The 24,105-nt window shown below is 40.0% G+C and overlaps 1 protein-coding gene across 1 annotated transcript in view; it reads left to right on the top strand.

Moving 5' to 3' along the window:
• The window catches only part of FCRL5 (Fc receptor like 5), a 49,836-nt gene extending 26,154 nt beyond the window's left edge, over positions 1–23,682 (top strand). Inside the window, exons 8-16 of the mRNA XM_059069704.2 lie at positions 1,969–2,247; positions 5,704–5,982; positions 18,194–18,472; positions 18,912–19,028; positions 19,706–19,733; positions 20,838–20,920; positions 21,121–21,189; positions 23,293–23,324; positions 23,403–23,682. Of these exons, the coding sequence (XP_058925687.1) occupies positions 1,969–2,247; positions 5,704–5,982; positions 18,194–18,472; positions 18,912–19,028; positions 19,706–19,733; positions 20,838–20,920; positions 21,121–21,189; positions 23,293–23,324; positions 23,403–23,492 (1,256 nt within the window). The 3' untranslated portion in view covers positions 23,493–23,682. The remainder of the gene's footprint in view (positions 1–1,968; positions 2,248–5,703; positions 5,983–18,193; positions 18,473–18,911; positions 19,029–19,705; positions 19,734–20,837; positions 20,921–21,120; positions 21,190–23,292; positions 23,325–23,402) is intronic.
• The last annotated feature ends 423 nt before the right edge of the window (positions 23,683–24,105 follow it).

The raw sequence follows: 24,105 nt of genomic DNA, 5'->3' as shown, positions 1-24,105 counted from the left end.
CATACGTCCAAAATCTGTTAAAGGAATGGAGAATTGTTTTGAGAAAATAATACAGAACGCAAAGTAGAAAGACACAGAAAAAGGCAAAAAGAAAAAGAAAGTAAAATATGGAGGTCAGACAACAAAGGCCCCAGGTGTGGATAATTAAGTGTCTAAAGAGAGAAACAAAACTCAGACATAATAAAAAGTTTCCTGAAGTGAAGAAAACCTGAATATGTAGATCAAAAGACATATCCTGATGAGGTTATTGACTTTCAAGGCTAAAAATATATGTGTGTGTGTGTGTGTGTGCACATGCCCATGTGTGTGTGATCACAGCAAAAAAAAAAAAAAAAAAAAAAAGAAAGAAAGAAAAAAAAGCAGTCATCTCAGAAAGAAAAAATATGCAGTTGGTCTTAGTCTTTACACAGAAGTCAATGCTAAAAGTGAAGAGGAATGGTATTCAGACTTGGACTTTCAGAGGAGAAATGAGAACTGAGAATTTTATATCAAATCAAAAAAACATTTTCAAACATGCAAGAATTCAGGGAACTTAGTACCCTTTAACTCTTCTTGAAAAATTACTTGATGACAAACTCTAGCCAGCCAAGGTATGAATCAATACAAAAGACTCAAAATGAGGAAACTATGATATGAAAAGTGAATACTGAATCTATTCAGATCAGTAGTTCTCAACCTTGGCTGCATATTAGGATCAACTAGGAATTTTGAAAAAAGACTTCTTATTAAGCTCTCTCCAGACCAATTAAATTCAGAATCTCTCAGATGCGGTCTCAGAATCCATAGTTTTTAACACAGCCTCAGTTGAAAATATTGTACAGATATGGTTGAAAACCACTGATTCAGACATAAAAACAAAGGCTAAGCAACATGAGAGTTATGGTTACAGAATAGAAAGCAACTATTATAAATGCTGAAAAAGTAAAAAATATATGTAACAAAGGAAAATCATTCCGAGGGAGAAGAGGAAATTAAACAACCAATTTTCTCATGACTATTATTATTTCATAATGGAGAACAAAAATTGACTTAATAATTTAGAAAAATTAATGACAGATTTCAAAGTTTTCATTTTGTAAATAATTTCTGGATACTTTATAGAGAACAGGTCATCATTAATGAATTATAGTTCACTAGCAGTCCATAAAAAATCAAATAATAAACTGTAAGGTCACATAGGATAGAATAAATCAATTCTTCAGATGGAACAACTGTAGAGTTTAAAACTAGGGAAAGAGAAATGATAAGAAAAATAAGCCTGTGCATTTATATGACTATAATTGATCAGAGGATGGGGAAAGGAAACTCTTACATAGCATTAGTGCAAGTGTAAATTGGTTGAAACTTTTTGAAGAAAAATTTAGCATTATATATCATTATTTGAAATGCCCATATCCCAATCCCAGAAATCCCACTTCAAAGAATTTATCCTAAGAAATGCATTGACAAAATACAATGATATACATACAGAATTGTGTACTGCAGCCTTATTCAAAATTAGAAAATAATAACAACCTAAAGTTCCATAATGGGGAATTGCTTAAGTGAATTACAGTAAATTCATACCATGGAATGCTTTGCTGTTGTTAAAAATAATAAAGCAATATTTACCCTAAATTATCAAATTTTAAATTTAGAGGAGTTGCATTTTTTGCATGTAAATTATACCTCAATAAAGCTGATTTTTTAAGTGACTGAGATAGATCTTTAGGTAATAATATAGAATGATGCTCATGATATTTTGCTAAGGGGAAAAATCAGGTTGTAGACCAATATGTATACTGTGATCCCATGCATGTATGTGGGTTTTTTATGCATTTGTTTATGTGTTGATAAGAATAAGAGTTCTTACACATAGAAAAGATCTAGAAAGTGTCACCAAATAATCAACAGAGGTAACCTTTGAAAAATAAAAACAGAGGCAATGGGAAAAGATCCTGGTGTCAACTAACTCATTTTTGTTCTCAGTTCCAGTATCTCACCCTGTCCTCACCCTCAGGACTTCCGGGGCCCAGGCTGTGGTGGGGGATGTGATGGAGCTTCACTGTGAGGCCTGGAGAGGCTCTCCCCCGATCCTGTACCAGTTTTATCATGAAGATGTCAGCCTGGGGAGCAGCTCAAGCTCCTCTGGAAGGGGAGCTTCCTTCGAACTCCTTCTGACAGCAGAGCATTCTGGGAACTACTTCTGTGAGGCCAACAATGGCCAGGGGGTCCAGCGCAGTAACACAGCGTCACTTAGTGTCAGAGGTAAGTGGACCCAACTACAGCACAGCCAGGGACAGACCATCTCCCCCACCTTCCCCTGTAGCCGAGATTGGAGGTACCCCAGGGCCATTTGCTGTGTGACATCATTGCTACACAGCCTCCAACTGAGAGTTCTGTATTCTACATTTTCAGGAGCTTGTACCTTCCCTTTGCTTGCTTTGCCTCTCCTGGTAGCAGCAGTGCAAGACATTGTGACCAAAAGTTTCCTAACATAAGAATAAAGGCTTTTAAAACACAAATTGCATCCTGGCCAACAATGATCAGCAAGAAAGGAAATTATAAAGTTCAGCAGGTCTCACCTCAGAAGAGATTTAGTTGGGGTTTCCTTTGTCAGTCAATCAATAAAAAGGCCAACTCATCCTTTCACCGGCTCATGAATTTCTCTCTAGCTTCTCCTGCCCCTGTCCCAGAGTATCTCAGACCTCCAGCCAGAACTCCTGCTAAAAGACTTTTCAACATCATTCTCCTGACATCTTACCTCTCATTCAGCTATAGCACTCTCTCTCCTACCTGGCCTGTCATGGGCTGACATGCCCACTTTCAGTGCAGGCTTGGCACCTCACTTATAGTCTTCCTCTCTACCCTACACTCTGCCATAATTCCATAACTCGTCCACATGGATGACCCACTCAACACCATGGCTTGTCATTCTTTCTGCCACCCACTGCCCCGTACATACACTACTCCAATCACCTGACCACAGCCTCCTATCCCTCTACTTGTTTCTTCAAATCCTCCAATCACTAGGGGCAGGACAGGAATAAGACGCAGATGTAGAGAATGGACTTGAGGACACGGGGATTGGGAAGGGTAAGCTGGGAAGAAGTGAGAGAGTGGCATGGACATATATACACTACCAAATGTAAAATAGATAGCTAGTGGGAAGCAGCCACATAGCACAGGGAGATCAGCTCGGTACTTTGTGACTACCTAGAGGGGTGGGATAGGGAGGGAGAGAGGGAGACGCAAGAGGGTGGAGATATGGGGATATATGTACATGCACAGCTGATTCACTTTGTTATAAAGCAGAAACTAACACACCATTGTAAAGCAATTATAGTCCACTAAAGATGTTTTTAAAAAAATACAAGAATACAGGAATTAAAAAAAATAAAATCCTCCAATCATTGTTCTCAGACCTCAACAGAACCCCCAGTTCATTAACACCTTTACTTCCTCCCAGACAATCACACCCTTGACTCCCACCACCATTTGTTTGTCTCTGTATCCATGCAGTAACTCATCCCTCCTTTTCCTAAGGTATAGAAGAAGATTGCTTCTTATGAAAGGTGAAAATCTCCATCTCACCTCTAGTGTCCATCCTTTCTTGCATTCTCAGACACTTTGAACAACTTTCTCTCCTGCTTTATAGGATCCTTCCCATTGACATTTAAAGTGCTATGTCTCTTCAATGTCTAAGAAAAAACCCTAACTTGGTCCCACTTATGTCTCCAGCCACTGCTCTATTATGGCTAAACTTCCGAAAAAAGAGTCAGTTGCACAGATTGTCTCCATTTCCTCTTTATCCACTAGGATTTAACACTTGGTTGCTTCTGAACTTTATACAAAAAATGATTCTCACAAAGGTCACCAATGACCTCCATGGCTTTAAATCCAATGGCCATTTTCCAATCCTCACCTTACTTGATCTCTCAGAAATAGTACATACTGTTTGCATTTTCTTTCTTCTTGAAACCCTCCCTTCCTTGGCTTCAATGACTTCACCTTCTCCTGGATCTCCTTTCTCTGCCATTCCTTCTCAGTTCCCTTTACTAGCTCCTTCTTTTATAGACAAACTATAAAAGCATTGGTGATCCCAGATCTTTGTCCTGCATGTCCCTCTTCTCTTATATATGTTCTTTCTCTGGATGATCCTGGGGGTGTCATCTATAAATGATTCTTAAACTTTTATCTCCAAAAGAGACCTCCTACCTGAGCACCTGCCTATGCCATATCTCTTAAAGGCTCATGAACTTGAACATCTCTAAAACTGAACTCATAGAATTCCTCCCAGATCTGGTCCTCCTCCAAGTGTCCCTAGCTCTGTGAAAGACACATCCATTCATCCAGATATACAAGGCAAAAACCCCGGAGTCTTCCTTGCCATTTTTCTCCCTTGGTCTCCACAGCCAGTTAATCTTTGACTCCTATTGATTTTATTTCCAAAATATTCCTTGGATCTTTTCTCTCTCTTTACTGTCACTATCATAGTCAAATCTACCACCATTTCAATTACTGCAACAACACCACTCCACCCCCAATAACCTCTCCATTCCATTTCTGTCCCATTACAATCCATTTTGCACATTGAAATCAAAATTGTCTTTTAAAAAGACAAGTTTGTTATGGGAACATATGTATATGTATAACTGATTCACTTTGTTGTAAAGGAGAAACTAACACACTATTGTAAAACAGTTATACTCAAATAAAGATGTTAAAAAAAAAAAAAAAAAGACAGGTTTGATCATCTCATGCCCCTGTATAGAGACACTTACAGGTTTCCCGTTGCTCTGTGAAGAAGTATCAAAATCCGTACCATGGTTTGTGAAGCTCTGCCTAGCTCTCCAGCCTCCTATTTCATGGCACTCTTCAAACCCTTCTCTTAGTGCTGCTGCCGCCTCGTTTCAACAGCTCAAAAGCTCCAACCTTCTTCCCAGCTCAGGGCCTTTGCACACTGTTTGCCTGCCTGTGCAGTCTTCATTCCCTTCCTCACCTGGTTAATTCAGATGTCACTTTGTGAGGAAGCATTACCTGACTAACCCATACTAGATCAGGCCCCATTATTATACATTTCATAGCATCCTATTCTTTACTTTGTATCAATTATCAATGTTTTAATTATGTATTTGTATTTCTATTTAATTGCTGTCTATCATCTCATCTAGATTGCAGGCTTCATGAGAACAGGGACTGTGTCCTTCTCACTACTGAATCCCCAGCATATTGTGTAGTTCCTGAGACTTTTAAACTGCTCAATTAATTTTTGATGAATGAATAAATATAAAAATGAGCCAATAACTTGATCAATATTTATTCCCTTTTGGGTCTTATTTTTGATGCGGCCAAGGCTCAGTTACATCCCTGGCTATGTAAGCAGCAGTCTCCCCTGTTTCTCATTTTCCATTGAACTGATTTCTCCTTTTCTCCAATTGTCTTTTGACTTCTCAGATACTTGGGTTTCAATTTAATCTCTGTTTTCAGATTCCCCAAACACTTTTGAGATTGTATATCTAAGTATTCCAGACTATATATAACACTACACAAATGATTTGTTTCTTCAGATCTGAAGAAATTATAGCTGAGTTCTGAGTGATGTCACAAGGTCCTTAAAAACAGAAAAACATTTTCCTGTTTGAAATGTCTTGAAATGTCTTTTCTATGGAGGAACATATTTAAACAGCATGAACTGATAATTAACTATCTTTCTTCCTTCAGTTCCAGTGTCTCACCCTGTCCTCACCCTCAGGGCTCCCAGAGCCCAGGCTGTGGTGGGGGACACGGTAGAGCTTCACTGTGAAGCCCAGAGAGGCTCTCCCCCGATCCTGTACCAGTTTTATCACAAGGATGTCGCCGTGGGGAGCAGCTCAGCTCCCTTGGGAGGAGGAGCATCCTTCAACCTCTCTCTGACCACGAAACATTCTGGAAACTACTCCTGTAAGGCTGACAATGGCCTGGGGGTCCAGCAGAGTGAGGTGATGCTACTCAGTGTCATAGGTGAGTTGGTCCTGCTCACAGGCAGCACAACCAGGGACTGACCGCCTTCTCTCCCCGGCAGCAGAAATGGAGCTCCAGCACTCCTGTTTCCTGGTGTGACTGCCCAGCATATTTCCTGGACATAGTATCTCCAGTTGAAAGTTTGGGATCCTTCCTGTGGCTGCAGTTTCGGGAACCTGGACCTTCCCAGCAGCACAGTTCAAGAAGTCTTCTTGAATGCGATCAAAACTCCTCACTAAAAATACAAAGAAGGTTTTTAGAACATAGACTATATTTTGATCTGCAATTATGATACAAAAGGGAAAATAATGAATTCTAAGTATAGGTTTCGTTGCCCCAAAAAAGGATGGGTCATTCTTTGTCCTGGTTTTTCTCTCTTTGACTTCCAACAAACTTCTACTCTTGAGCTTCTTTCACTACCAGGGATATAAACATGCCTAACGTTTCCATATTAAAAATTCTGTATTAATATTAGCTATGTACATAGCCTTTAAGGATATACAATCACAACCAATCCAAGTTATTTTACAAAGTGATTCTTAAAGTAGTGGGGACACAGAGGTGAAAGCAGGATGACATGGAATGAAAATGGTCACCCATTAATCAAATTCTTTCATTCTCTAAGCTGTCTGACATCTTGCCATTAGGTATAAAAACCAAAGGAAAACTGCTTTTTGTCATCTCTGAATCTGCTTTGTGATGATCCCCTACAGGCCAAACTTATGGTAAAGCAAAAGTATGCTAAGGGCTGTTGAAATGGATGTTCTAGTCTTGATTCTGAAGATACTAGCTCTATGAACTTGGTCAAGCATATTTCCCTATATTGACCTCAATTTCCCCATTTACAAAGTGAGAAAATTGAACTAGATGAATATCAGGGTCATCCTCAACTCTAGAATTCTATTATTCTGGTGCACAGGGAATGTGGTGTATGTCAGACTCAAAGGTTTCTGGAAGGAGATATGCTAAAAGAGAAGCTGGGAGTCCCTGCTCCTGGGATACAACCCAGAGAAACACGAGACCATGAAATAACATGCAAATGCTTTCTGAAGTACATAAAGCAAAATACAGGCTGATACTCTTAGTCTCCCTTGGCTGGGTCCCTGAGTATCATAAGAAATACAGACAAAATTACATGAGCAGGTTGATTTAGGCATACCAGCCCAGGAGCCAGCATCCCATCAAGGTGGCTGGGGCAGCCATCTCTTTGGCAACTAGCAGGCAACCTGATTGCAGATTTGATTTTTTTTTCCATTCAACTAGTCCATTCTTCTTCCCCCAGTGGCAGGCAGCTCCTGCCTCAGCCAATTTTCCTCTAAGGTTCACAGGGACTCTTACCGCATGGTTTACACACACACCTCTTAGATCCACCACACAGGCATGTAATTCTGACCAAGTGCCCCTCCCTCCCTCTTCACAACACAGTGGACCAACACATCATACCCCTCACACTCTGTATTCGTGATTTTATACACATCCTCATTCCTTTGTTTCTATGATCCCTGGTGCAAATGCCTATTATTTATGCTGGTGCTATCACACCTAAAGGACTTCTTGCTAGATGATTGTGTCTGAGTCCTAGAACTAGGACACAGATTATGGAGAACTGCGAGAAAAAGGAATACTTATTTTCATTGTCACTACCATCATCATCATCACCATCATCAATACTTACTGAGCCCTTGTATGTTCCAGGCCCTGTGCTTAGTACTTGACATGCAGTATCTCATTTAATCTTTAAGATAAACCACTGAGGTTAAAAATGACATCATTTTTATCCTCAATTTGCAGGAGAGGAAACTGAAGCTTAGAGAGGTGAAGTAACTAGCTTAGAGACACAGCTAGCAATGGTAGAGTCAGGTTGAAAAGTAAGCCTATCCAACTCAATGTAAAACTACATTATAATAGCTCTCATCCTTTGTGGCCAGGTTTAACACAACTTTTTAATAATTTATTATTCTGGAAGAATACATAAACTTTCACAATAGAAAATCAAATGGAACAAAAGGGTACTTTCAGGTATATTTTTCTAGAGATATTAAAATATAAACATAAAGGCATAGAATGTTTTACAAGTACTATCATATTACACAGTTATGCAACTTGCATTTTTTACTTGATATATCTTGGATATCTTTAGTGTTTTATTAGCAAGTCAACTAGGTTGTCTCCAGTTTTTAGCTATTATAAAAATTCTACAATAGAAATCTTTGTGCAAATATATTTGGAAATACTTTTAAAAATAGAAGTATAGTTACAATAGTATAGTTACAACGTGTACAGCAAAGTGATTCAATTTCATATAAGTACATATATATATATTCATTATCAGATTCTTTTCCATTGTAGGTTATTACAAGATATTGAGTATAGTTCCCTGTGCTATACAGTAGGCCCTTGCTTGTTATATATTTTATATATAGTAGGGTATACATGTTAATCCCAAACTCCAAATTTATCTCACCCCCGCCTGCTAGCCCCCTTGGTAACCATAAGTTTGTTTTCTATGTCTGTGAGTCTATTTCTGTTTTATAAATAAGTTCATTTGTATCATTTTTCTAGATTCCACATATAAGTGATATCATATATTTTTCTTTCTCTGTCTGACTTACTTCACTCAGTATGGCAATCTCTAAGTCCACCCATGTTGCTGCAAATGACATTATTTCATTCTTTTTTATGGCTGAGTAATAGCATTGTATATATATACACCACATCTTCTTTATCCATTCATCTAATGATGACATTTAGGTTGCTGCTATGTCTTGGCTATTGTAAATATTGCTGCTATATACATTGGGGTGCATATATCTTTTTGAATAGCGTTTGCCCAAGAGTGGAATCGCAGAATCATATGGTAACTCTATTTTTACTTTTTTGAGGAATTTCCATACTATTCTCCATAGCGGCTGCACCAATTTACATTCCCACCAACAGTGTAGGAGGGTTCCCTTTTCTCCACAGGCCACAGGCTCTCCAGCAATGTTTCTTGCCTTTTTTTTCAACGTCTTTAGTGGAGTATAATTGCTTTACAATGGTGTGTTAGTTTCTGCTTTATAACAAAGTGATTCAGCTATACATATACATATATACCCCTATCTCCTTCCTCTTGCATCTCCATCCAACCCTCCCTATCCCACCCGCTAGGTGGTCACAAAGCACCGAGGTGATCTCCCTGTGCTATGCAGCTACTTCCCACTAGCTATCTATTTTACATTTGGTAGTACATATAAGTCCATGCCACTGTCTCACTTCGTCCCAGCTTACCCTTCCCCATCCCCATGTCCTCAAGTGCATTCTGTACGTCTGCATCTTTATTCCTGTCCTGCCCCTAGGTTCTTCATAGCCTTTTTTTTTTTAAGATTCCATATATATGTGTTAGCATACAGTATTTGTTTTTTTCTTTCTGACTTACTTCACTCCATATGACAGACTCTAGGTCCATCCACCTCACTACAAATAACCCAATTTTATTTCTTTATATGGCTGAGTAACATTCCATTGTATATATGTGCCACATCTTCTTTATCCATTCATCTGTTGATGGACACTTAGGTTGCTTCCATGTCCTGGCTATTATAAACAGAGCTGCAATGAACATTGTAGTACATCACTCTTTTTGAATTAAGGTTTTCTCAGGGTATACACCCAGTAGTGGGATGCGGGGTCATATGGTAGTTCTATTTTTAGTTTTTTAAGGAACCTCCATACTGTTCTCCATAGAGGCTGTATCAATTTAAATTCCCACCAACAGTGGAAGAGGGTTACCTTTCCTCCACACCCTCTCCAGCATTTATTGTTTGTAGATTTTTTTTTAATGAAAGCTTATTTATTTATTTATTTTTGACTGTTTTGGGTCTTCGTTTCTGTGCGAGGATTTTCTCTAGTTGCCGCGAGCGGGAGCCACTCTTCATCGCGGTGCATGGGCCTCTCACTGTCACGACCTCTCTTGTTGCGGAGCACAAGCTCCAGACATGCAGGCTCAGTAGTTGTGGCTCACGGGTCTAGCTGCTCCATGGCATGTGGAATCTTCCCAGACCAGGGCTCAAACCCATGTCGCCTGCATTGGCAGGCAGATTCTCAACCACTGCACCACCAGGGAAACCCTGTAGATGTTTTGATGATGGCCATTCTGACTGATGTGAGGTGATACCTCATTGTAATTTTGATTTGCATTGCTCTAATGATTAGTGATGTTGAGCATCCTTTCATGTCTTTGTTGGCAATCTGTATATCTTCTTTGGAGAAATGCCTATTTAGGTCTTCTGCTCATTTTTGGATTGGGTTTTGTTTGTTTTTTTTTTTATATTGAGTTGCATGAGCTGCTTGTAAATTTTGGAGATTAATCCTTTGTCAGTTGCTTCATTTGCAAATATTTTCTCCCATTGTGAGGGTAGTCTTTTCGTCTTGTTTATGGTTTCCTTTGCTGTGTAAAAGCTTTTAAGTTTCATTAGATCCCATTTGTTTATTTTTGTTTTTATTTCCATTTCTATAGGAGGTGGGTCAAAAAGGATCTTGCTGTGATTTATGTCATAGAGTGTTCTTCCTGTGTTTCCTCTAAGAATTTTATAGGTGTTCTGCCCTTACATTGTAGTGTTCTGCCCTTACAGTGAGGTCTTTAATCCATTTTGAGCTTATTTTTGTGTATGCTGTTAGAGAGTGCTCCAATTTCATTCTTTTATATGTAGCTGTCCAGTTTTCCCAGCACCACTTATTGAAGAGGCTGCCTTTTCGCCATTGTATATTCTTGCCTCCTTTATCAAAGATAAGGTGACCATATGTGCATGGGTTTATCTCTGGGCTTTCTATCCTGTTCCATTGATCTATTTTCTGTTTTTGTGCCAGTACCAAACTGTCTTCATTACTGTAGCTTTGTAGTATACTCTGAAGTCTGGGAGCCTGATTCCTCCAGCTCTGTTTATCTTTCTCAAGATTGCTTTGGTTATTCGGGGTCTTCTGTGTTTCCATACAAATTGTGAAATTTTTTTTCTAGTTCTGTGAAAAATGCCATTGGTAGTTTGATAGGGATTACACTGAATCTGTAGATTGCCTTGGGGAGTATAGTCATTTTCACAATGTTGATTCTTCCAATCCAAGAATGTGGTATATCTCTCCATCTGTTTGTATCATCTTTAATTTCTTTCATCAGTGTTTAATAATTTTCTGCATACAGGTCTTTTGTCTCCTTAGATAGGTTTATTCTTAGGTGTTTTATTCTTTTTCTTGCAATGGTAAATGGTAGTGTTTCCTTGATTTCTCTTTCGGATTTTTCATCGTTAGTGTATAAGATTGTAAGTTTTTTTTTATTTATTCAAACAGAAAGTCACAAAAATTATAATCATCCTCATCAGTTCACTCAGTCCCATGTAATTAATTTTTTTTCATCTTGATCTTTTGTTACCACTTTTATGAATTCATCAGTTTTCCATCAGAGTTCTGAAAATGCTTATTCATTCAGTTCAGTAGTATGGTCAGTTACCAGAAACCTATACTTATCAGAGTCTTTTCCATGAATTCCTTGAAGATGAAACCCTTTTATAGGAACATTTTTGCGAAAGCATCAGAGTACACCCAGAACTGTCTGTAAATGAAAAAAGACTTAAAAATGGCCATGGTTAAAGATTTGATGAAAGTTCATAATAATGCAATTGACAAGGAAATTTAGTTATTTCTGAGATATACATTTTAAAGTAATAACTAGAATTATGACTTATAACATTATACTAGAACATATAAGATTTTTAGGAATTTCATGTAATGTCTGAAACATTTATATTAACATATTTCCATACAAATAACCCAAAGAAAGTTTAGTATTAGTTTTTTTTAATTTTTTAATTTAATTTTATTTATTTTTTATACAGCAGGTCCTTATTAGTCATCAATTTTATACACATCACTGTATACATGTCAATCCCAATCACCCAATTCAGCACACCACCATCCCCACCATCCCACCCTCCCCACCCCACCATGGCTTCTCCCCTTGGTATCCACACATTTGTTTTCTACATCTGTGTCTCAAATTCTGCCCTGCAAACCAGTTCATCTGTACCATTTTTCTAGGTTCCATGTACATGCGTTAATATACGATATATGTTTTGCTCTTTCTGACTTACTTCACTCTGTATGACAGTCTCTAGATCCATCCATGTCTCAACAAATGACTCAATTTCGTTCCTATTTATGGCTGAGTAATATTCCATTGTATATATGTGCCATATCTTCTTTATCCATTCATCTATCAATGGGCATTTAGGTTGCTTCCATGACCTGGCTATTGCAAATAGTGCTGCAATGAACATTGGGGTGCATGTGTCTTTTTGAATTATGGTTTTCTCTGGGCAAATGCACAGTAGTGGGATTGCTGGATCATATGGTAATTCTATTTTTAGTTTTTTAAGGAACCTCCATACTGTTCTCCATAGTGGCTGTATCAGTTTACATTCCCACTAACAGTGCAATAGTGTTCCCTTTTCTCCACACCCTTTCCAGCATTTGTTGTTTGTAGATTTTCTGATGATGCCCATTCTAACTGGTCTGAGGTGATACCTCATTGTAGTTTTGATTTGCATTTCTCTAATAAATAGTGATGTTGAGCAGCTTTTCATGTGCTTCTTGGCCATCTGTATGTCTTCTTTGGAGAAATGTCTATTTAGGTCTCCTGCCCATTTTTTGATTGGGTTGTTTGTTTCTTTAATATTGAGCTGCATGAGCTGTTTATATATTTTGGAGATTAATTCTTTGTCCATTGATTCACTTGCAAATATTTTCTCCCATTCTGAGTGTTGTCTTTTCATCTTGTTTATGTTTCCATTGCTGTGTAAAAGCTTTTAAGTTTCATTAGGTCCCATTTGTTTATTTTTGATTTTATGTCCATTACTCTAAGAGGTGGATCAAAAAAGATCTTGATGTGATTTATGTCAAAGAGTGTTCTTCCTATGTTTTCCTCTAAGAGTTTTATAGTGTTGGTCTTACATTAGGTCTCGAATCCATTTTGAGTTTATTTTTGTGTATGGTGTTAGGGAGTGTTCTAATTTCATTCTTTTACATGTAGCTGTCCAGTTTTCTCAGCACCACTTATTGAAGAGACTGTCTTTTCTCCACTGTATATCCTTATCTCCTTTGTCATAGATTAGTTGACCATAAGTGTGTGAGTTTGTCTCTGGGCTTTCTATGTTGTTCCATTGATCTGTGTTTCCTTTTTTGTGCCAGTACCATATTGTCTTGATTACTGTAGCTTTGTAGTATAGTCTGAAGTCAGGGAGTCTGATTCCGCCAGCTCCCTTTTTTCCCCTCAAGACTGCTTTGGCTATTCGGGGTCCTTTGTGTCTCCATACAAATATTAAGATTTTTTGTTCTAGTTCTGTAAAAAATGCCATTGGTAATTTGATAGGGATTGCATTAAATCTGTAGATTGCTTTGGGTAGTATAGTCGTTTTCACAATATTGATTCTTCCAATCCAAGACCATGGTATATCTCTCCATCTGTTGGTACCACCTTTAATTTCTTTCATCAATGTCTTATAGTTTTCTGCATACAGGCCTTTGCTCTCCCTAGGTAGGTTTATTCCTAGGTATTTTACTCTTTATGTTGTAATGGTAAATGGGAGTGTTTCCTTAATTTCTCTTACAGATGTTTCATCAATAGTGCCTAGGAATGCAAGAGATTTCTGTGCATTAATTTTGTATCCTGCAACTTTACCAAATTCATTGATTAGCTCTAGTAGTTTTCTGGTGGCATATTTAACATTCTCTACGTATAGTATCATGTCATCTGCAAACAGTGACAGTTTTACTTCTTTTCCAATTTGAATTCTTTTTATTTCTTTTTCTTCTCTGATTGCCGTGACTAGGACTTCGAAAACTATGTTGAATAATAGTGGTAAGAGTGGACATCCTTATCTTGTTCCTGATCTTAGAGGAAATGCTTTCAGTTTTACCATTGAGAATGATGTTTGCTGTGGTTTTGTCATATATGGCCTTTATTATATTGAGGTATGTTCCCTCTGTGCCCACTTTCTGGAGAGTTTTTATCATAAATGGGTGTTGAATTTTGTCAAAAGCTTTTTCTGCATCTATTGAGATGATCATATGGTTTTTCTCCTTCAATTTGTTAATATGGTGTATCACATTGATTGATTTGCGTATATTGAGGAATCCTTGCATTCCTGGGATAAAACCCACTTGAGCATGTTGTATGATCCTTTTAATGTGTTGTTGGATTCTGTTTGCTAGTATCTTGTTGAGGATTTTTGCATCTATGTTCATCAGTGATATTGGCCTGTAGTTTTCTTTCTTTGTGACGTCTTTGTCTGGTTTTGGTATCAGGGTGATGGTGGCCTTGTAGAATGAGTTTGGGAGTGTTCTTCACTCTGCTATATTTTGGAAGAGTTTGAGAAGGATAGGTGTTAGCTCTTCTCTAAATGTTTGATAGAATTTACCTGTGAAGCCATCTGGTCCTGGGCTTTTGTTTGTTGGAAGATTTTTAATGACAGTCTCACTTTCAGTGCTCATGATTGGTCTGTTTATATTTTCTATTTCTTCCTGGTTCAGTCTTGGAAGGTTGTGCTTCTCTAAGAATTTGTCCATTTCTTATAGGTTGTCCATTTTTTTGGCATATAGTTGCTTGTAGTAGTCTCTTAGGATGCTTTGTATTTCTGCAGTGTCTGCTGTAATCTATCCTTTTTCATTTCTAATTCTATTGATCTGAGTCTTCTCCCTTTTTTCTTGATGAGTCTGGCTAATGGTTTATCAATTTTGTTTATCTTCTCAAAGAACCAGCTTTTATTTTTATTGACCTTTGTTATCATTTCCTTTATTTCTTTTTCATTTATTTCTGACCTGATCTTTATGATTTCTTTCCCTCTGCTAACTTTGCTGTTTTTTTCTTCTTCTTTCTCTAATTGCTTTAGTTGTAAGGTTAGGTTTTTATTTGAGATGTTTCTTGTTTCTTGAGGTAGGATCGTACTGCTGTAAACTTCCATCTTAGAACTGCTTTTGCTAAATCCCATAGTTTTGGGTCATCGTGTTTTCACTGTCATTTGTTTCTAGGTATTTTTTTATTTCCTCTTGGATTTCTTCAGTGATCTCTTGGTTACTTAGCAGTGTGTTATTTATCCTCCATATGTTTGTATTTTTTACATATTTTTACCTGTAATTAATATCTAGTCTCTTAGCATTGTGGTCAATAAAGTTACTTGATACAATTTCAATTACCTTAAATTTACCAAAGCTTGATTTGTGACCCAAGATATGATCTATCATGGAGAGTGTTCCATGAGCACTTGAGAAGAAAGTGTATTCTGTTGTTTTTGGATGGAATGTCCTGTAAATATCAATTAAGTCCATCTTGTTTAATGTATCATTTAAAGCTTGTGTTTTCTTTTTTATTTTCATTTTGGATGATCTGTCCATTGGTGAAAATGGGGTGTTAAAGTCCCCTACTATGATGGTGTTACTGCCATTTTCCCCTTTTATGGCTGTTAGCATTTGCCTAATGTATTGAGGTGCTCCATGTTGGGTGCAATAAATATTTACAATTGTTGTATCTTCTTCTTGGATTGATCCCTTGATCATTATGAGTGTCCTTCTTTGTCTCTTGTAATAGTCTTTATTTGAAAGTCTATTTTGTCTGATATGAGAATTGCTAACCAGCTTTCTTTTGATTTCCATTTGCATGGAATATCTTTTTCCATCCCCTCACTTTCGGTCTGTATGTGTCCCTAGGTCTCAAGTGGGTCTCTTGTAGACAGCGTATATGTGGGTCTTGTTTTTGTATCCATTCAGCCAGTCTATGTATTTTGGTGGGAGCATTTAATCCATTTACGTTTAAGGTAGTTATCAATATGTATGTTCCTATTACCATTTTCTTAATTATTTGGGGTTTGTTTTTGTAGGTCTTTTCCTTGTCTTCTTTTTCCTGTCTAGAGAAGTTCCTTTTGCATTTGTTGTAAAGCTGGTTTCGTGGTGCTGAATTCTCTTAGCTTTTGCTTGTCTGTAAAGGTTTTAATTTCTCTGTCAAATCTGAATGAGATCCTTGCTGGGTAGAGTAATCTTGGTTGTAGGTTTTTCCCTTTCAACACTTTAAATATATCCTGCCCCTCTCTTCTGCCTTGCAGAGTTTCTGCTGAAAGATCAGCTGTTAACCTTATGGGGATGCCCTTGTATGTTATTTGTTGCTTTTCCCTTGCTGCCTTTAATATTTTTTCTCTGTATTTAATTTTTAACAGTTTGATTAATATGTATCTTGGCGTGTTTCTCCTTGGATTTATCCTTTATGGGACTCTCTGCCTTTCCTGGACTTGATTGACTATTTCCTTTCCCATGTTAGGGAAGTTTTCAACTATTATCTCTTCAAATATTTTCTCAGTCCCTTTTTTATTTCTCTTCTTCTTCTGGGACCCCTATAATTTGAATGTTGGTGTGTTTAATGTTGGCCCAAAGATCTCTGAGACTATCCTCAATTCTTTTCTTTCTTTTTTCTTTATTCTGCTCTGCTGTAGCTATTTCCACCATTTTATCTTCCAGGTTACTTCCGTTCCTCTGCCTCAGTTATTCTGCTATTGATTCCTTCAAGAGAATTTTTAATTTCATTTATTTTGTTGGTCATCATTGTTTGTTTGCTCTTTAGTTCTTCTAGGTCCTTCTTAAATGTTTCTTGTATTTTCTTCATTCTATTTCCAAGATTTTGGATCATCTTTACACTCATTACTCTGAATCCTTTTTCAGGTAGACTGCCTGTTTCCTCTTCATTTCTTAGGTCTGGTGGGTTTTTGCATTGTTCCTTCATCTGCTGTGTGTTTTTCTATCTTTTCATTTTGGTTAACTTACTGTGTATGGGGTCTCCTTTTCGCAGGCTGCAGGTTCGTAGTTCCTGTTGCTTTTGGTGTCTGTTCCCAGTGGCTAAGGTTGGTTCGGTGGGTTGTGTAGGCTTCCTGGTGGAAGGGACTGGTGCCTGTGTGTTGGTCAGTGAGGCTGAATCTTGTCTTTATGGTGGGCATGACCGCATCTGGTGGTTTGTTTTGGGGTGTCTGTGACCTTATTATGATTTGAGGCAGCCTCTCTGCTAATGGGTGGGGTTGTGTTCCTGTCTTGTGAGTTGTTTGGCATAGGGTGTCCAGCACTGTAGCTTGCTGGTCACTGAGTGGAGCTGGGTCTTAACGTTGAGATGGTGCTCTCTGTGAGAACATTTGCTATTTGTTATTATGTGGAGCTGGGAAGTCTCTGTTGGACCAATGTTGTGAACTCCACTCTCTCACCTCAGAGGCACAGGCCTGACACCCGGATGGAGCACCAAAACCCTGTCAGTCACACTTTTGGGAAGTCTGAGGTCTTCTGCCAGCGTTCAGTAGGTGTTCTAAAGGATCTGTTCCACGTGTAGTTGTTTTTCTGATGTATTTGTGGGGAGGAAGGTGATCTCCACGTCTTACTCCTCCACCATCTTGAAGGTCTCAGTCCTGTTGACTTTTTTTTAATCCAAAATATAACATTTATTCAAAAGCAATAAAATAACAGTTTCTATGAAGTATGAACTGTATATAATAAGTAAACACAGCACAGTACCAAACCATTAAAAAGTACCAAAGTTGACTTTTTAATGATGGCCATTCTGACTGGTATGAGGTGATACCTCGCTGTAGTTTTGATTTGCATTTCTCTAATAATTAGCCATGTTGAGCATCTTTTCCTGTGTGTGTTGGCCATTTTTTACATAACTTATGTTAGTAGCCCCAAAGGACATAGTCTTAGAAGTAGATTTGCTGGGTTTAAGTTTATGTGCATTTAAAATTAGATATATATTTCCAAATCACCATTCAAGGAAGTGTCTCAAATTTGCATTCCCACCGAGAGCATATCAGGGTGCCTCTTAATCCACAACCCCATCAGTATTATCTGCCTTTTTAAGCTTGGCCAGTCTGATGGGTGTTTTTATTTGTATACAGTTAATTAGTAACAAAGATGATATCTTTATATATTTATTGGCTATTTGAAGTTTTTAGTGATTCATACCCTTTTCACACTTTTCTGTTGGATATTTTTGTGCATTGAAAGCTATTTGTGGATTCAGGTCATTAACTTTGCCTGTCATATGTGTTTCAATATATTTTTCTTGATTGAGATATGACTTATTATTTGTTTATATCATTTTTTGTTCCTTTCTGAATATGTTAGAAGTAGGAACTTCTATTGACTTTTTGTTTTCCCTCAGTTCCAGTGTCTCATCCTATCCTCACCCTCAGGGCCCCCAGGGCCCAGGCTATGGTGGGGGATGTGGTGGAGCTTCACTGTGAGGCCCAGAGAGGCTCTCCCCCAATCCTGTACCAGTTTTATCACAAGAATGTCACCCTGGAGAGCAGCATGTCTCACTCTGGACAAGGAGTGTCCCTCAACCTCTCACTGACTGCAAATCATTCTGGAACCTACTCCTGTGAGGCCGACAATGGCCTGGGTCCCCAGTGCAGTGAGGCAGTGACACTTTCCGTCACAGGTAAGTTTCCTATTCTCAAGCCACAGATGTGGCCAAAAGATTTCCTCCTAGGATACTCTGATAATTCTTGTGATGCCTGACCAGGACACTGTTTCTCAGGGACAGGTACACAAAGCTAGATGTTCTCCAAACTGTTAGTTTCATTAAGTGTTTCTGAAGGCTTGTCATTTGGGTGGGAAAGGGAGCTAAAGAAGACCACTGAATTTAATATTCTTCAACTAGCATCATCCATCCTGAACCTCAACCCTTGCATCAGCCACAGACATGAGCTTCCCCACCAAGAGAAGTGCCATGCCCTGTGCCACATCTGCCCCTGATTAGCCTCAGGAGTCCTGGTTCCCTCAGTTCATCCTCTCTCCCAGGCATCAGCTCCAGGGTTCAGGGCAGTTCAAGAACACAAGCCTCTCCCTCTGGCTCATGCCTGGGGTCTCCCCCTCAGGGCTGAAAGGGAGCAGAAGTGGCCATGTTGCCACCGGTGTCACCGGGGGGCTGCTCAGCATGATGGGTCTCGCTGCCATGGCACTGTTGTTCTACTGCTGGCTCCCTAGAAAAACAGGTGAGTAACTCCATGATTAACCTTTGCTTGAGTCCCTGTCCTTCCCATCTCCATTCCCTCAGGCCCATTCTGCCTTTGGAACCAACCACAAGCTCTCAACACCTCCTTTCTGAACAATTCCACAGCTCCTACCTTCCCCTCTAGTTCCTCCAGAATTTGTCTTCATCAAATGCAAAGTTTCTAGAATAGCCCTATTGGGTGTAAGATGTCTTCACAAGATGTAGTTTACCTGACATGACAAATTACAGTGTATTTTCCTCTCTATCCTTGCAAGACCCCCAAGGAATGGAAGAGGAGAAGAAAAACTCTGAGAAATAGGAGTGAGAATAGAAACCAAATGGAATTTGATAACTTACTGATTTTGTAAATGTATGGTACTTTTATAGCCGATCAAGTCTATTTTCCCACATTCAGCTATTGACCATTGTTCTTCACAAACTCTACGTTAAAAGATTATGGATTGTGGGCTACCCTTTTGTATTATAACTATACCCCTCTGGAACCCAGGATCAGTAGTTTTTGCCCAATCTTCCATCTCCCTTGGACATAGCAAAGGAGGGTTCACATCTTAGAGACAGTGACTCCTGGAAGTTTCTAGGTGAGCCTCCTATGAGCTGTGCTCCTTGTGAAGTCTTCCTTCTCCTGGACTCAGTGTCTCTCTCTGCTTTCCTTTGCAGGAAGAGAGCCTACATTTGACTCCTCCAGGTGAGACCTGCCTATATTTCCATATGGTTAATGAAATGCCCACCAAGTATGAAAATGGAATTGAATCTGTTACTGCTGAGAGCACGGTCACTGCTTCATGTCACTGAGATAGATTGTGCCAATTTCATGTTGCCACCTCCCTTGGGATATCTCAATTCCCAGGACCTTCTCACCCACCAGCTTAGCTAAATAGGCCTTTTTCTTGCAAGTGTTAATTGCTTTTTATTTATTAACTTACATCCTTGGTTCAATGTTGCCTTGGTTGTTTGAGTGACACTATGACCACTGAATCCATCCATTTCCTAAGATGGTCTTAGCTTAATCAGCCTGGAAAGCTCTGGTCATTGTCAACCCAACCTAACCAACACCTGTTGTGATGATAGCCAAGAAGATGGAGTCACACAACTTGGCCACCCCGAGAGACCTCTCTGCTAACAGGAGGTGGTGCCTGTGAAGAAGTGGCTGCCATCTTGGATTCCAAAGGCTGACTTTAGGAGTCACACCACAGCTCACAAACTATCACTGGGCAAGCTAATGGTAGCAGCATCCAAACCATCCTGAGCTCCCCAGAGCCTTTTTGTTTGTTTGGCCGTGCTGTACAGTTGCAGGATCTTAGTTCCCCCATCAGGGACTGAACCTGAGCCCTTCTTAGTGAAAGCACCAAGTCCTAACCTCTGGACCACCAGGGAATTCCCATTTGAGCCTTTCTAATTATGGATTTCACTCAGATACTGATCTCTCTGGGAGTGTAGACCTTGGAGCCAGGTTTGAATCTTGGCTCTTTCCCTTTCTAGTTACATAGTCTTGAGCAAGTCATTCTACCTCTCAGAACCTCCATTTTTCCATCTAAAAGATAGAGATAATAATAGAATCAACTTAATATTGTTATAGGCACTAGCACAGTGACATACCAGGTGGCCATAAAGTCTGGATTAATGTTATGATTTATAATATAATAGTCCATAACAATAGACCATTTGTTATATGCTCATCTATGTTTCCAGGCTTGGCAACTATCCCGTGGTAAAGACTCACTAACAGGGAATGATCCTTATAGCTACTTCAACAGGATTTCTGGGAAACATCAATGCTTCTATCTCACAGGAACCCGTCAGCTTCAGACCCGCAAGAGCCCACCTACCACAATGTACCAAGCTGGATAGAACTGCAACCAGTGTACAGCAATGGTGAGGACTGAGGACCCTCCATTTGGGCAGGGACCCCAGGATTGGTCCAGAAGTGGTGGGACAAGAAATGAGGAAGGGACGGTACAGAGGCCCGGAGGGCTCTGCTCCCTCCAGAGAACAAACTCTATCTGGGGGAGGAGGAAGTAGCGGACAAGGGGCAAGAATCTTAGAGTCCTCTCAAACTTCAACTTCTCTCCAAGTAAATCCTAACAGAGGAGACGTGGTGTACTCGGAAGTCCGGTTCATGAAGGGGGAGAACAAACAGGCAGGTAAGACCCAAGGACCCTTGATTTTGACGGTCTATTGCTATATGTGGCTCAGTCTCCACTCCTTCAGTGGGTCTGGGCCAACCAGACACAGAACTGCCCCTCAGGTTGGGTCACTGGGCTTCTTACTTTGTGCCCACTTACACTGCTGTGATTAACCCAAGCTCACCGTGCAAAGATGCTTTCTCCATTCTCCACGGATGGCCTCAGCATCACTTGAGTAACAAAATCATCACCCTGGGCAGTCAGCCCCTCAGAGCTTCAGTGTCCCATCTTTGAAATGAGACAGGACTGTCTATCATTCCATACCTACCTGTACCTGTTTTCTACTGCTGCTGTGACAAATGACCATGAGGGCTTAAACAATCCAAGTTTATTATCTTACTGTGCTGTAGGTCAGAAGTCTAACACAGGTCACACTGGGCTAAAATCAGTGTTGGCAGAGGTCCTTTCTGGAAGCTCCAGGGGAGAATGTATTCCCTTGCCTTTTCCAGCTTCTAAAGGACACACTTTTCCTTTCTGGGGCTCATGGTCCCATCCCTCCATCTTCAAAGCCAGCAAGTGGCACCTCTCTAACCATTTCTTCCATAGTCACTGCTCCCTTTGACCACAACTAGAAAAAGTTCTCAGATTTTAAAGTGCTCCTTAGAATTCCACCTGGATAATCTAAAATAATCTCACCATTTGAAGGTCCTTAATCTTAATCTCATCTGCAAAATCCCTTTCTCCATCTTAGGTCACATATTCACAGATTCCAGGTATCAGGACATGGATATCTTTGTGGGAGACATTTTCTGCCTATCACACTCTCTCATAGGGTTATTGTGAGGATCAAATGAGGAAGTGGATGTGGAGATGCTATTACAGAAGCAGAGTTTAAGCAGCTTTTATAATGAGTATATGCTGGTTGTCTGTCTGTGTCATTAGTCCTCACTCATGGTAGATGGTCAGCCGTGAAGAATCCCAGCCTGGTTTCCTCCTGCTCGGAGCAGGAACGGGAAAGCCTTTGGGGTTATTCTAACTTTGTTCTGTAAAAAGTGCCATGTGATTTTTAGCCATTCTGCTTCCTTCTCTGGTTTTTTGATTCTCCTTGTATAAAATCAAATGAACTCTATTTTGTTCCATTCTTGGTTCAGTGGCCCACCTCGAAAACATATGAACTCATTCACACTTACAATCCCCTTTGATATGAGTGTTGTTGTTACCCCGTTTCAAAGATGAGAAAACAGAGGCAGAGAGACCTTAAATGACCAGCCTGAAGTCACAGAGCTAACAAATCACAGAAGAGTCTGTCTCTAGAGTCCAAGCCTTAGGCCAAGCTCTGCTTCTCAGGGCAGTTCCAGGGAGCCTTGAGGCTCATTCCAAGCCAAAAAGAGAAAGCCTTGCTTGATGAATGCCATATTTCATTCCAGCTTTAGGACAATATAATAATAACAACTTCTATTATCATATCAACATGTATTGAGCAGTTCCTATGTGCCTGGTACAGTTCTGAGTACTGTAAATAAATACATTTATATATATATATATATATGCCATAAATATATACACACACACATATATTTAAAGTTTGTTTGTTTATAGCCCTCAGAAGTGTACCTGCACATTGGAACTGCTCAGCACATAACAGATGTTAGAAATCAAACACACACACACACATAACCCTATAGGTAGGTATTATTATTCTCAACATACAGATGAGATACCCGAGGCAGGAGAAATTGAGTGACTTGCCCAAGGCCACAGTGGTGGCACGGCTGACCTGGGGCTCAGTCTGGGGTGGTCTGGATCAGAGGTCTGCTCTAAACCACTACACTGCCTCTGCTACAGGCCAGGCTGCTTCTCCATAATATACACTATGAATCTATGATCAAAACATGAACAAGATAAAAAATAAATTTCTTTCTTTTGGGAGCCCCTGGAGAGCTCAGCATGAGGAACAAAGAGTGGAGTGATGTTGAGGAGAGAGTTGGTCAAAGCTATGAGGTTGAGGTTCTTAGGAAAAGTTCAGTGCAGCCCCATGGAAATGGCTGTGGCTGGGCTGATGGCACAGTTGCAAGGAGAGAGTTCTGAGTTCACACATGAATGCTTCCCTTCTTTCCACAGCAGCCTCTGACTCAGAGCTTCTCAAGAACACGGTGAGTCCCATGACCTGTGTACTCTCCCACCTAGGGCCTGCCGGCCTCTGGCCCTCACCTATGTGCTCCTTCCCCCAGGATTCCTGTGTCATCTACTCCCAGGTGAAGGGGGCTTACACCGCAGCCCCTAAGCCCCAACTCTTGGCTGCATCCACTCCTCACAGATGAGTCCACGGAGCTCCCGACTGCTGGCTCAGCCTCTGCACCCAAAGCCACACTTGGGGGAGAAGGGACATCAAAGTGGGAAGATTTAAATCTTGGGTCCTAGACCCAAGGCCACACCCAACAACCTGTGCATCAAGTGCCCACACCCTTGTCTGAACACAGGGCCCCACAGGACTCCCGCCTATTTCCAAAGTGACAGCCCTGGCCCAGTGGTCTTTTTCTTAATGACATGTGCTCCCAATCCAGGGCCCATGATGTTGCCTGGCCTCCTTAATGAGCTTCAGCTTTGGTCACTATTCCGAGTCCTACTCCCATACACATCCCCACCATTCCTCCATGAGGACTGTACCTAAACTCTGCCACGGATAACCTGCTTTCAGTGGGTGCTTTTCTCAGTTGCAGTCAGTCTGGTAAGGCTACAGTGGGCTCTGCCAAATGGGACAGCACACACCCCTGGAGACATGGACACTGGGCTCGTCATGGACCTCCCCATGATGGGACTGCATTCCACACTCCCCCTGTCTTGTCTGAAACTCTAAGCTCAGAATCTGACACCAGGATAACTCCTCTCCTGCCCATGTGCCAATATCTACCTGCCCAAGTAAGTGGATTTCAC

Source organism: Kogia breviceps, chromosome 1 (genome assembly GCF_026419965.1).
Source record: "Kogia breviceps isolate mKogBre1 chromosome 1, mKogBre1 haplotype 1, whole genome shotgun sequence".
Taxonomy (NCBI): domain Eukaryota; kingdom Metazoa; phylum Chordata; class Mammalia; order Artiodactyla; family Physeteridae; genus Kogia; species Kogia breviceps.
Note: the sequence above shows the minus strand (reverse complement) of the source record. Positions and strands in the feature narration are given on the sequence as shown.